This window comes from Erigeron canadensis, chromosome 2, assembly GCF_010389155.1.
Source record: "Erigeron canadensis isolate Cc75 chromosome 2, C_canadensis_v1, whole genome shotgun sequence".
In the NCBI taxonomy this organism is placed as follows: Eukaryota; Viridiplantae; Streptophyta; class Magnoliopsida; order Asterales; family Asteraceae; genus Erigeron; species Erigeron canadensis.
The window spans coordinates 23,195,060-23,209,248 of record NC_057762.1 but is presented as its reverse complement, the minus strand read 5'-3'; the positions used below and the strand labels follow the sequence as shown (position 1 = coordinate 23,209,248).

The following is a 14,189-nucleotide window of genomic DNA, read 5'->3' as shown; positions in this document are numbered from 1 at the left end:
AATATAACCAATATTATATATCACATTGTAATATAGTTTTTATCCTTTTCGTGGTGGTGATTTTACGATTTATAAAAACTATTATCAATTACTAGGTGAATTCAGCGTAATTTGAATCATAGGTTTTTTCTTTGTAATCTAATTATAATTTGAATTTGGTTTCTAACTATATCTAATTAAAGCTTTTCAACTTTTAAGAATTTTATTATTGGGAAATGATTCCTACACAACATAATTTTACCATACACAACAATATATACATTAAAAAGTTGTACTGTACAATTGTCTAATGTATGTATTGTTGTGTATGGCAAAATTGTGTTGTGTAGGGATCACCTCCATTTGATGAAGTAAGTTTTATGAAACTATTTTCTTTGAAATAGTGTGATGAAATTCTAATAAGTCACATATCACTTTGCAAAAAATAAAAGATCGTTATGATTTTACATTATATTTACATTTTAACTTCATTTTATGTTCATTATTATTGCATGAAGTATAATATGTGATAGTTAATATGAATATTTGATAACGTATGTTTTTATATAAATGCAAAGATTTTCATAAATAATAAGATTTATATTTTGAATTTATCTATTTCAATAAATCTAAAAATTTCCATTTAATGATAATATAGATTTATATGTACATGCCTAAATAATGTATAGCTGTTAAAAGTTATTATAAATATTCATAGAACTAAAACAACATTTTTAAATAACCGCACATCGTGCGGGTAAAAGACCTAGTATTATATAAATAAAAAAGAATTGTGATGACATAAGAGTTTTAAAATTTATGTACTCTCATGCATCTTTTTAATTAATTATAACATCATCATATTAATTTTATAATATCCTTCTTTTTATAAATATATCTCATTAATATAAATTTTTATTAAATGTTCACACTATTATGTAAGTTTTTAATCACCTTAATTTTTCGTTATAATAGGCAGAAAACTATAGTTCTTTTTGGATAGGTTTAATTTTTTGTTTTTATCATCCGTATGTGTTTCAACATGTGTCCACAGCTGCACATGTTCTGTTTCCTTTTACTTTCGTTATCTACATAATAACTTATCATAACCTTTCAATTTATTTAACGTTGTTATTATACATTTTAACATGATAATATATTTTAAAACTACCCGGATATAATTCAGTTAATTTGTAAAGCATTTATAAGTTAACCCGGGTTGAACCCGGGATGATTAGCTAGTTTCTTTATATATAAATACTCTCGGCCACAGGTAAAATATAACATAATAACCAAACGCCTAATTTTAAATTCTTTTCAGATTTGAATATATTGGAATAGGGATGGGTTAAATAGAGTACAATCAATCCAAAAAGTACAAAGGGATCTTCTTCATCCTTCTCTGGCGAGACTGCCGTCGCCAGCCATCACCTTCTTCACCGGCAACCGTCACCACCTCCTCCTTCTTCTTTCTTATCAGGTGAGACAACGACCACCATCACCTCTGGCGACATCTCCGGCAATCATCAGTTTCGTTTTTCAATGGATACAGTACGGACATTGCCCTTATCCATTCTAAACTGGTTGTCACCGGACGCATATGAGAATCGTATGGATTTGATGGGCGACAATCCAAGAGATGGTGGCGGTTTGATACGGTACGAGCTCTGTCCTTGCTGGCGGCGCCACCGCCGTGGTTGAGGTGGTCAGGTGATGGTGGTGGTGGCTGGTTGCGGCAGTCTCATCGGAGAAGAAGAAGGTGACACAACAGCCGAAGAAAGAAGAAGGAGAAGGAAGGCTTGATCTGAGCTCTTGATCAAACGGTCAAGATTGATCTCCTTGTATTTTTTGAATTGCTTGTATTCTAATTATCTTTTCCCTGTTGGAATATATATATATATATATGAAAGAGATGAACGATAAAAAAAACATATAATATTATTACTTAAATGCCATATTTTGTCATTAGAAAAGTAAGTAAGTACGTAAACCCAATGTCGTCTTCTACGGGTTTTAGGTCGCAATATCTCGATGGTCTATGGGGGAGGTTAAGATGTAGTCAGCCCTAGCCTTACCCCTACCACGACGGTGTAGAGAGGCTGCTTCCAGGTTCTAACTAAAGATAGAAAATGACCTCCGACCTTGTAAGGGATGAGGATATAACCTATGTTTGGAAGAAGGGATATAAGGTTGTTTGGAGATTATGTCAACAAAGAGAATGAAAAGATTTAGAGATTATAGACAATTTTGTTGTCATTAATGATTATTGATAGGGATTAGTTTCCTATAATGTAAGAAACTTTAAACGAATGTGTATAGTAGGAAATAACTAAAGTTGTGTGTATTGTATGTAAACAACTCGAAATAATGTTTATTGTATATAAGAATTTTGTTTCAATCAATTAAAATCTGACAAGTGGCACATGTATATGGTTTCCACGTATGTTTTCTTACATACAATAAACATTTTTTTGAGTTGCTTACATACAATATACACAACTTTAGTTTTTTTCTACTATAGACATTCGGTCAAAGATAGTTATATTCTAGGTAATCCCTTATTGATATACTCTGTTTTTTTCCCGTGTGTATAATAACATATGAAGAAGTTAGAAAGGATAGAGAGATCGTGGGGGAGAGAAGTTGTTGGTTTGAGATAAACTCATAAAAGGGTTAAAAATTCCGACAAAAATAGCATCTAAATTAAGGGTAAATCTATCTCCCTAATAAAGCAAGGTTCTTAACTTAAACCTTTTAAAAAAAAATTGCCACATGGCAATCTCTCCCTCTTCCTTATCAAATATTCCGTCAAAACTTATGTTTAAGAAAATAATATTAATCAAAAAGCAAAATAAATCATTCCTTCAAACCTATTCATAAAAGATTATACCCTAATAGGCTATTTTTATCTTCTACTTCTACATTCTGCATCCCAAAACCATTTATATTTAAAGGTAAGTAATATGCTTGGTTAATTTCTATTTGGTTATTTTTTTGTTCGCTATTCGATCAATTTTTTTTGTCCTGAATATATACAGGGTTTCATGTATAATTTCAGAAATCATTTATTTAGTTTATGTATATATATGGTATTATTTTTATTATTATTATTATTCTTTTAGTTTGGAGTTATTATTTTTTTTTTTTTTTGCCTTTTTAATTTGATTTTCACATATATTTGTTTGATAAAAAATAATGTGATGCACACTAAATGTTTGATACTTTGATATACTGATTAGTTGGTTTTTTTTTTTATTGTTTTATACATCTAAAGAAGACATGATTTTCGATGGAATCGATATCTAAGCTAAGCTTTTTTTTTCTCTCTCTCTTTTTTGAGGGGTTCAATATTGTGTGGTATTCAAATTTGAGATATATATGATCTTTATTCTTTAGTTATGTGAAGTTTGTATATCTAAAAACATATTTGTACTCCCGATTTTTTGAGTTATATTATGAATTTGAAACTAACAGGTAGCCATAGTAGATATTATTCATTTCATACTTTGTCGGTCTTGAAAATTGATACACAGTTTTTTATCCTCAACGCTCAACTTTTATTTTAAGATTTGTGATACTAACCCCTTCCCTGTCAACACATTTCCTGCCTACTTAGACTAACCCGTTTGGCCCGTCTAAACAACTTGATTATATAGGATATTTTGGCTTTAAGGGATAGAGCTTAGTCAATGTAACCACCAACCATTGGTGGAGGTGTATTTGCTCATTTTTCTTTAAAACATACCTGAAAAACATCAGAAACTGAACCAACATGGAACAAGCTTTAGTATGATTTGAAGCAACAAAATTACTTATCTCAAATATGACACATGGGTAGTAAGTTGAGACAATGGATTCAACTTTTATTCTGTTTATTGTATAGTACTAAGTATTTTGTGTTTAATTTCATATAAATAGAAAGCCCTTTTTTGTGTTACACAGCTAACATGTTAACACTGTTATCAATATGACAATACGAGATAGATGGAATATTTAGATGGCCATTAGCCCGGTCACTGGAATTGGACACACAATGATGTTGGTGGTGCAACTTTCGGGTAAAAGATCAATTTAGATAGTTTACATTTCTTTGATGTTAGTTTAAGTATGACCTCTTAAGAAACTTCATGATAATGATGGAAATTATGCAAATTAATTTGAATTTAAGTACTTGAAGATATATATATCTTCTGGGAGTTTAACATCTATATTTTGATTTGAGTTCATATGGTGTTATAGAAAATTTGTTCTCACTATGGGTCCTCCTTTTGATATTATATTGCGTGATTATGTATCAGACTCGAATGGTTGAAGTTAAGGTGGGTGAGAGCAGTAGTAGCAAATACGGATGGACAACAATTGTATTTGAGTTGTGATCAAGATAAAGATGAAGAAATAACTCTGGTTGATGCTAATGTTTTAAGATTTACCCAGGATGGGAGAATGTGTTTGCAGAAGTCGTACCCTTAGCTAACTAAAAATACATTCGAAATCGCTGAACACCCTCATCTTCAGCTTCCATGGTGGCCTCTACTCACCCCTGCAAACCTACTCACAATAGATGATGCAGTGGAGCGAGAGATATCTAAGAAGGTTGTAGTCTTTAGAAGTGTAGAAGACGAGTGAAGCAAACCCCCACCCCGGGTAGGGACAACAACCAGTTACATCAATCAAATTCTAAATGTGGATTTCAGGTTGATGCTTTGAGTTTTTGATATAAATTAAATTTGTAGTTTTGACTTGGCGTTGTGATGAACCGCATTGGTTGAGTTTATAATATAGTTATTTTATACATAAAAGTCTTTTTATGATGAACGTGGTTGGAAAATTGGAATGGTAATATGACGGTACGAGTGTGATATAAGACGGCTTAAAGTTGGAATTGAGTCCACGAGAGAATGAGTTGCATTAAATTGTATGCTGTTGTTTTTTGTTACGAGTTTTTATTTCCTATGACGGATTTACATGGTCACTTTTAGTTGTGGTCACTACTAAGAAATTTTATAGCATTATGTTTGTTGATGTGTTTATTTTTACATATATTTCCTCTTCCTTGTCCTCATATCAAATTCTCGTGTAGATAAAACATACATAACGGAAATCTATTTTAATGTATGTATTTACGAAACTTTTCTTAAAATACCCGGATTTAACCCGGGTTGATTAGCTAGTTATCACAATAAATTAATTGCAGTGAGAGAAGTAAAAAGGGTTTTCTCTCTAAAACCTCCATGTATTTTTTTGTTTGTCCCTTCCATGTCATTATACTTTTTTATTCCCTTATATGTCATCAAAAGTTGCCAAATTGTCCCATCTAGGTAATTCATTTTTTAAATTTTGTTGACCATGATGACGTGGTTACCATTATATCTGATATCGACTCATAACTTTTTTAATTGACGTGTCATTGCTTATTGGGGCCTTTAGTATGAGTGATGATTCGTACACCACCTTTTTGAGTCGTAAATCATCAAAAATATTTCATATCATAGAACATTATAACACATTAAAGCACGTTAGGTGATATAAGACTAACAAATGGTGGTGTACAAATTATTATCCTTTAAGTAATGTCATATAAGCAATGGTAACTCGATTAGATAACTCCATGTCACTTAAAATAATAGTCCGTCATCATTAGATAATTTGATTAGATAACAAGGTTTCATATTATAGTACATTAAAACACCTTAATTAAAGCACCTTAGGTGATATAAGACTAACAAACGGTGGTGTACAAATTATCACCGTTTGAGTAATGTCACATAAGCAATGGTAACCCGATTAGATAACTCCATGTCACCTAGAATAATAGTTGCATCATCATGATCAACAAGGTTTGAAAATGAATGACCTAAATGAGACAATTTATAACTTTTAATTACTTAAAAAGGAATAAAAGAGTTCGATAGTCTGAAAGAGACAAATAAAAAAGTATGTAGAGGTTTTAAAGAAAAAACTCAAGTAAAAATAGTAACAGAATCACTTCCCTAAAATTTATCTAACTTTAGAGTTTAGAGTATCTTAACCAAAATTTAATGGTAGCAAGTAGGAGTGTTACCGAGCCGAGCCGAGCTTGAGCTCGGCTCGAAGAAAAACTGGTAGGCTTGAGCTTGGCTCGATAGCTCGACGAGCTTTAATTTCAGTTTGTAAGCTCGAGCTCGACTCGGTATAGTAAAATATGGCTCGAGCTCGGCTCGAAAAAGCCCCGACCTTAGCTTGTTATGTCAATAAATATGGCTCGAGCTCCGCTCGAAACTCTAAAAGCTCAAAAAGCTCGACGAGACTTGACTATTAAAGTATTATAGATAGATATAAATAAATAATATATTAAAAGCTCGAAAAGTTCGATAAGTATTCGAGCCCAGCTATGTAAAGCTCGAGCTTGATTTTATGGCTTGGGCTCGAACTCGAGTTGCTTGATAAAAGTTCTGCTCGTTGGCAGCCTAGTAGCAACTAGCAAAACAATTCAGTTATAAGTACAACAAATTTAGGCAAGAATCTCTTCCCTTTATTGTAACTTTATCTCTTTAAATTTAAAAATAAAGTTATGAAAATTTCAGAATTCTAGTAAGTAAATAATATCATATAACAATAAATAACTAATACCAACAATGTAAAAGGGATGATTATGAACTGATGATTGTGATTGGAAAGAGAAACAACAAATAGAGGCAAGGCACCGTGATTTAGTAATTAGATTTAGGGAAAATTATATTTTTCGTCCCTGTGGTTTTTCAGAAAAACACGTCTCATCCCTGCCATTAAAAATGAGCTTTTTTCATCCATGTGGTTTATATTCCATTAAAACGTTTCGTCCTTGCCGTTATGTCCCCCCACGTGCAGGTCGTGTGAGGGCCTCTTCGTCAATTTGCATCATCTAATCCTATCAACTTGTTAACATAAAGGCACCATCTAATCCTATCAACTCTCTCTTGCAAGCTTTATATCCTTATCAATATCAATATCAGTCATGGCGATATATTTCTTGGAAAGCTTTGGAGGGAAAACTTTGGTAGGTTACTGCGTGTCTTTGTGTGTGTTTTGATCGGTTTTTGTTTAATTAAACCACAGGGATGAAATTGAAAAAGAAAAAAGAAAAAAGAAAGATAAGATAGCAAAAAGACGAAAAGGGTCTTGATTTTTGGTGCAAACTGACGAAAAGGCTCTCACGTAACCTGCACATGGGGGGACATAACGGCAGGGACGAAATGTTTTAACGGAATATAAAACACAGGGATGAAAAAAGCTCATTTTTAACGGCAGGGATGAAACGTGTTTTTCTAAAAAACCATAGGGACGAAAAATGTACTTTTCCCTAAGATTTATTATGTTAATTGGTTTCCTCTTTTGCCGCTTGTCTACCCGCTTGATCCCCAATTTATTCTTTGAGTTTAGAAGTGGTTATTAGTAAAAAAATATAATTGTATTTTCCATTATAGGGTTTAAGACGTGCAAAAAATAATTTTCAGAATTTCATAAATAAAGTGCACAAGTGAAACAAATTTGAATTCTGTATAAGGGTCTGAGTTTTGTCTCAATTAAATATCGTGTATTCAGGCGGTTTAGTTAGGGTTTTTTCTCCTATTAAGTATTGGAGGTGATTGGGCTCTCTAGCTCGGACCCGGTTAATACAACGTATGCTAAATCTTTATCTGCGAGTAATCCACACCTTTTAAAAAAAATTAGTAAAAAGATTAATTTATAACCATATATATTTTTAAATTTTTTTGTAACAGGAAGTTAATAATTAGGAGTTGATAGTTATAATTTGAGGCCATAGTTACATCGTATTATTTTCAATGGGCCACGACCTCCTTTCCAGTAAAAGATCGATCCGCTTTTGCTCTATTTTTCAAGTAATTTGCATATCTATATACATCGTTTAAACATGTTTTAAAAATATTGAATTGGAAAATTTTTGTAATTGTATAATTAAGTTTACTTGGAAAATATTCAATTCTCATTTTAAGAGTAGTATGTGATATTTTTCCGAACATTCGGTCGGTATACGACATTATGGAAATCTCACCGTATAATGGTGGAGTCTTGCACGTACCATAGATAAGAAGATGTTGAGCATGAGCTGTTACAAGTATTCAGAGGAAAAACCTCCACGATTTGTCATTCATAAGGATCGAACTCAAAACCTTAGATAAAACCGGCATTTCGCCAGTTGGGCTGATCTTCATTGTAGTATGTGATATACAAAATGCCATTTTCACATCACAAAGATATTATTTATTATGCACAAAACGTATGTTGTAAGATACGAATTAAACGACACATTGGCTAGTCATTCACATATATCACGTACGAATCTACATCTTAAATGTATAATAAAAAAGCAAAAGAATCTAAACATTCTTTATGGAATAACAATAACTATAGATGTATGTTTAATTGGCGAAACCCAAGTTTGTACGTTTTGTACATTAGATTTTAGGAAATCTGACATTTCGTTTATATAAGAGTTTTGAGTCTCTAATAAATACACGAATGTTTATGTTATGTAATGAGGTGTTCAAAGTTAAGTGAATATAGATCGATTCTCTTTCAATTTACATGTTTTAATCACATATAATTTCATGTCTGTAAATAAAATAAAAGTTTAATGAATCATAGCAGAAAAGATATCATGATTAAGAGAATACATAGACATATCGTATCTAGTGATGTTCCAATGTATTGTGTTTCATGCTCATTTCGTGAATTAGGGATGAGCACGGGTCGAAATCCGTCCCGACCCGTGAAAACCTGGCCCGACCAGCGACCCGTGAGAGCATGAAAACGTGACCCGGCCTGTGAAGGTTCGGGTCGGGTTCGGCGGGTCACGGCTTTCCTTCACACTTTTTCGGTTTTTACCTTCACCCAGCCCGACCCGTCCAACCCGTGACCCCCGAAAACACCAAAAGCTTGACCCATTACCCGGCCCGTTAGGGCTTCAGGCCGGTTCCAGGTCGGTTCTGGGTCGGGCACGGGTCAACGGTTTTTTTGCTCATCCCTATCGTGAATCACGTAGGGCCGTACGCATACGGGTCACATATGGCCTTATGTGTCGCATATCATAGTTATCAACTCGTGATTTTCGAATCGATTCAACTCAACTCGAAATCTGATTTTTTGACTCGTAACTCGAATCGTAAGAATCAAGATATTTGATAATTTATAACTTTATAATTATATATAAGTATTTATTGTAAAATATAGTAATTTTATTGATATATTTAGCTAAAAATAAAAAATACTATTAAAATAATGTAAATTTAATACTCACTTCATCCCAATTTAAATGTCCAAAGTTTGACTGACCAAGTCAATCTTTCGTAACTTTGAACATTAATATTATTGTTTATGTTTTATAATACTTGATGAAAGTTATATTATTATAAAATATATTTAAAACTTAACCAATTTCATATATACTACATCAAGTATTACATAACACTAATAGATATCTAGATGGTCAAAATAAAATAAGAAAGACAAAAAATGTCAAACTATGACATTTAAATTGTGACGGATGGAGTAGCAAATAAAAGAGTTAATTTATTATAAAAAAAAATTGAAAAAAAAAGTTAAAATTTGTGACTTGTGACTCGACTCGTGAATTGGAGCATGACTCGTACCGACTTGCACAACAAAACACGAGTCATGTTACAAGTCTGGAGCAAACACGTATCACCCACCGATTCACCTCGTTTTCATCTTGTTTTGACTCGACTTGTGACTCGTACGAGTTTGGCACCTATGTCGCATGTAACTACGTTTCAACATTGATCCCAAAATGAAAATTGTAGATCTCTGTGTGTGCGTTTTCCCTAGGCGAGCTCACTCGTTATAAATGGATTTTTATGAAGAACGTATTCTCAAAAGACCGAGACAACGTCATAGGCTCTATATATACTAACATCTTTTCCTCATTCTTGAGTATTCATCCTCGAACCAATTCCCCTCTAACCATCGTTTGTCAACTTTTGTTCCCTTTATCATCGTTTCTTAAGTATTTCTTCAAATCACGTACAATGAACCTGAAATCATATTTAACAACTATAGAAGGCTATTCCTAAAACGTTGGTAAAATACATGTTATCATGTATCCTTAAAAGATGTCTTGCACATGATTCTGAATGTATACATGTACCATTTTTTGGTATTATTAGATTGTTGGCAACCGATTCACTCGTCTCTCACTCACCATTCATTTCTAACCAATCACGTTGTGCCACCTTAAATTCATCACTCACTCACCACTCACCCATTTTTTGATGGCATTGCCACCATGTTGGAATATGATCACGTTATAATAAATGCATGTCCAGAAATTATTTAAGTCCACGGGTTACACAAAATGACATGTGAACTTTATATATTTAATTAATGTATTAATGTAATATATTAATTAAAACGATCACTTAAATAATTAATTAAATTAATTAAAAGTATTAATAGTGTTTAATTAATTAAAGATGAGGTATTGGAGTGAAATTAGGAATAAGTATTGTTTCCTAATTCTACTCCATAGGGCCGAAAATCTCATACCATGAGATTAATTGGTCACCAAGTTTAAAACCCTTACATTAAAGTCTATAAATGGAGGGCTTAGGTTTAAGAGTTTTACATACAATTACACGTACAATTAGTTGTAGATTTTCTCTCCTCTCTTCTCCCTTGGTTCGATTGAATGGTAGCAAAGAAAAGGGTTTTGGGTTTTGCTTGGTTCGATTTTTAGGGGTTATACAAAACGGGTTTGTGAGTTCGTGATCGGGTACTAGCATACGATATAGTGGTGTCAAGTGTTCGATCGTAGAGGGGTTTTAGTTTAGACCCTACAATAATAATAATAATTATTAATAACATAATTGGAAGCTTTGCGCAACGGTACATATATTCTATTCATTACTTTGTTAATTAATATGATTGCATATACATTTCTATTCCGCTGCGTACTCGTGATTTGTTATGTGTTTATGTTTATATATTCTAACACACCACTCACTAAAATTTATTTTTATTTAAAATATATAAAAACATTTATACAAAACACTTAAAACACTTATATTAAAACATAATACATATTACAACTAAATAAAACATACTAAAAGTTCGGAACGATACTAAAACTCGCGTTTGTTGAGCGGGTTGGGTTTGTTGAACTCGAGGCTGATTACCACGCTCACCTCTTCCCTGTGGTGCCATCGTTGATCTTTTTGATTGTCTTGGATCCATTTTGTGCAAGTGTGTGTTTCAAGTTCTATATGTATATTTATATGGTGTATTGTTGAAGAAGATATATATATATATATATTTGAAAAACTAGCCGTTGGTGGAAGAGAAAACAATAAAAAAAAAATTGAAGTTGCTAAAAGAGACGCTACAACCCTCCAATTTCATTCCACGCGTTATGAAATGGGTGTTCCTACCACGCAAAAGTTCCCACGCGTGGGTCGTCCTGCATTGGCGGCGGTGTGTAAGTGAGTGGTCAAACGACTCACTACCGCAATAACTCAACGTTGCCAACACCCTTATTTGTAGATGCAAATAACTTTGACCAAATATCTATTTCATATAAAAATCTCGTATAATGGTTATGCCATATATACGTGTAGCTTAAGAGTAAAAGTATATTAGCTTGTCATTCAGAACGACAAAAAGTTTCATCCACGTATATTAATTCCTTAATTTTTTATTTCTCTAGATTGCGAACTTGCAACTCACCATATTTACAAAGGTTCATGCGGCCCTATAGTGGAACACCGGCCACCGTAAAATTGTGGTGTGGGAAAGATTCTCGCGGCTTAAAATTGTGGTGTAGGGAAGGAACAAGTTTTAGGACAATGTGTTTAAAGTTTGAGTGGTTGGTAACCATTTTTTTTTTTTTTTTTTAACATTCCCTCTGATATTTAAACACATAGACAAACACATTTTGTACCAAAACACACTTAAAAAATCAAACAACGTACTTTATCAAACCGAAATGGCTTCCTCTTCATCCTCTACTTAGTCTCCAATCGTTGATATGCCACCAATGACAATGTTCGATGTTATGAAAGAGATGCAAAAACAAATGCTACACGACTCCAACAAACAAGTCGAGCTATGGAACGTACGTAATTGGCAAAATATCGGCTCCAAAATCCGGCTTTCAAGCCGAAATACAAGAAATACGTGTGCCAAAGCCGAAACCTACCAAACTTGAAAATCTCTATGATGTGCACTTCTTGTTGGGAGACACGATTTATCATACCGAGTGTTGGCAAGGAGAGATCCATTCGGTCAAGACGGTGGATGAAGTCAGGTGTCCACCAGGGTACAACTCATGTGATTTCGATGCTCAAGGACGATTCATCCGACTTTACTATTTTAGTTGTATTGTAATTTAATGGGGAACCCTAAACCCGGTACTCAATATTAATTTACTCGTCCCGTATGAATTTTAGTCGTATTGTAATTTAATGTGTTTTAGTAATATTATTATGTAACTTTAATGAAATATAAGGTTTTCAGTTAAATGAAAATTGTAGCAAGTGGGGGATGAAATGTGATATAAGGTTGTCAATGTAAGAGTGAAATGTGATATGAGCGAAAGTGTAAAGTGGAAAAAGTGGTGCCGGAAAATTGCCATCACTCAAAGTATTTTAAATTAACTATTTCTACCGACTCCATTGCAACTGGCCACATAAAGAAGTTGAAAAATGATATGCATGGCTGCTATGTGGAGTATATGGAGTGTAAAAACTACTTTTTTTTTTTTTTTTGCAGCTAACATATCAACATGTCAATTAAGTATCTACACTGTTATATAAATTTAGTCAGAAAAGTGTGAATGAATGCGATAGTTCATCTTCTAAAAGTCAAAAGATCTTACATATATATATTCTTTATCTTTAAATTATACTCGTATATATCATCTTTTAAAAATCAACCTTAAGATGTAAAATATTTTTCTGGACTATAACAATATTGATAAAAAGGAAGAAGTCAATTTTAGTATTCTTTAAATGTGCGTGACATATGTTACCTGATCTTACTATATACTTTAAACCTTGATGTCATATATAAGAGTATTATTTTGAAACTTGATTACAAGTAGGATATCTCTTAATGATAGTAATAAAATCTTACATTTTAGCTCAAAATATGAAATTTGTAATCATTAGTTTATTTCAAACTTACCAAACTAAAAAATTACCGTTGCATGCTTTCTCTATATAATTGTCATTCCTCTTCACTCTAAATGTACACAACTTACTCTTCACATACACATTTCTTGATCAAAGATGGTTGCTTCAAGAAAACTCACTTCTTATTCCTACCATTCCTCCCCTCCGCCCTCGCCACCGCCACCCCTACCTACTGTTTACTATAGTTCACCGCCACCTCCTCCTCCTCCTCCTCCACCACCACCACCACCGCCTACACCATATGGGCCAATACATCCTCCACATGGTCATGGACCAAAATCTCCAACACCAATTGCACCATCTAGCCCGCCCGAAGGACCCAAACCCCCCACACCAATAGCACCATCTAGCCCACCCAAAGGACCAAAACCACCAACACCCGGTGGACATGTTAAACCACCAACTCCTGGTGGCTATGCTAAACCACCAAAGCCATATACACCCTATACACCAGCCCCATCTCCACTAGAAAGTTGGCCTCCATCAACACTACCACCTTTACCTTCCTATCCACATCCACCATCCCCTAGTATAGGAGTCCTTCCTCCATCCGTGGAGATAGTAAAACCGCCATCACCGCCAGGTGGTGGTGGCAGCAATCACACTGTTGTGATCGTGTGTGCCTCTCTAGGTGGTGTGTTCTTCCTTGCATTTTTGGCACTCGGACTATTTTGTTTGGCCAAGAAAAAGAAGAAACCTATCATTGTTCCACCAGTAGAAACCTATGGCCATGAACAAGGTCCACATGGTCATGGAGAAACAACTGGTGAACATCATGGTTAAAACTTTTGGTACCATGAGAAATGCATACAAAGTTAGAATTTAGCTAGGCTCATTGAACTATCGTAATATACACATGATTATTCAATTAGCCTAGCTCATGTAACTTTGTATCATGTCTTATCTAATAACAAATACCAATGCAAAATTGAAGGGGGGACATTGTTCTGTGTTAATTTGTTGTGAATAGTATGAAATTTGTTGTAATTGTTGAACCAATCAAGTAGGCATTTAGCATTTTCGTGT

The 14,189-nt window shown here is 33.6% G+C and overlaps 1 protein-coding gene across 1 annotated transcript; it reads left to right on the top strand.

Moving 5' to 3' along the window:
- Positions 1 to 13,259: 13,259 nt before the first annotated feature.
- LOC122587895 (protein TRACHEARY ELEMENT DIFFERENTIATION-RELATED 7A-like) lies at positions 13,260 to 13,946 on the top strand. The gene has a single exon (XM_043760050.1). The coding sequence runs from the start codon at positions 13,260 to 13,262 to the stop codon at positions 13,944 to 13,946; it is 687 nt and encodes a 228-aa protein (XP_043615985.1).
- Positions 13,947 to 14,189: the final 243 nt, after the last annotated feature.

What these genes read in the sequence shown, in the direction of transcription:
- LOC122587895 (XM_043760050.1), top strand. Translation starts at nt 13,260, where the DNA reads ATGGTTGCTTCAAGAAAACTCACTTCTTATTCCTACCATTCCTCCCCT.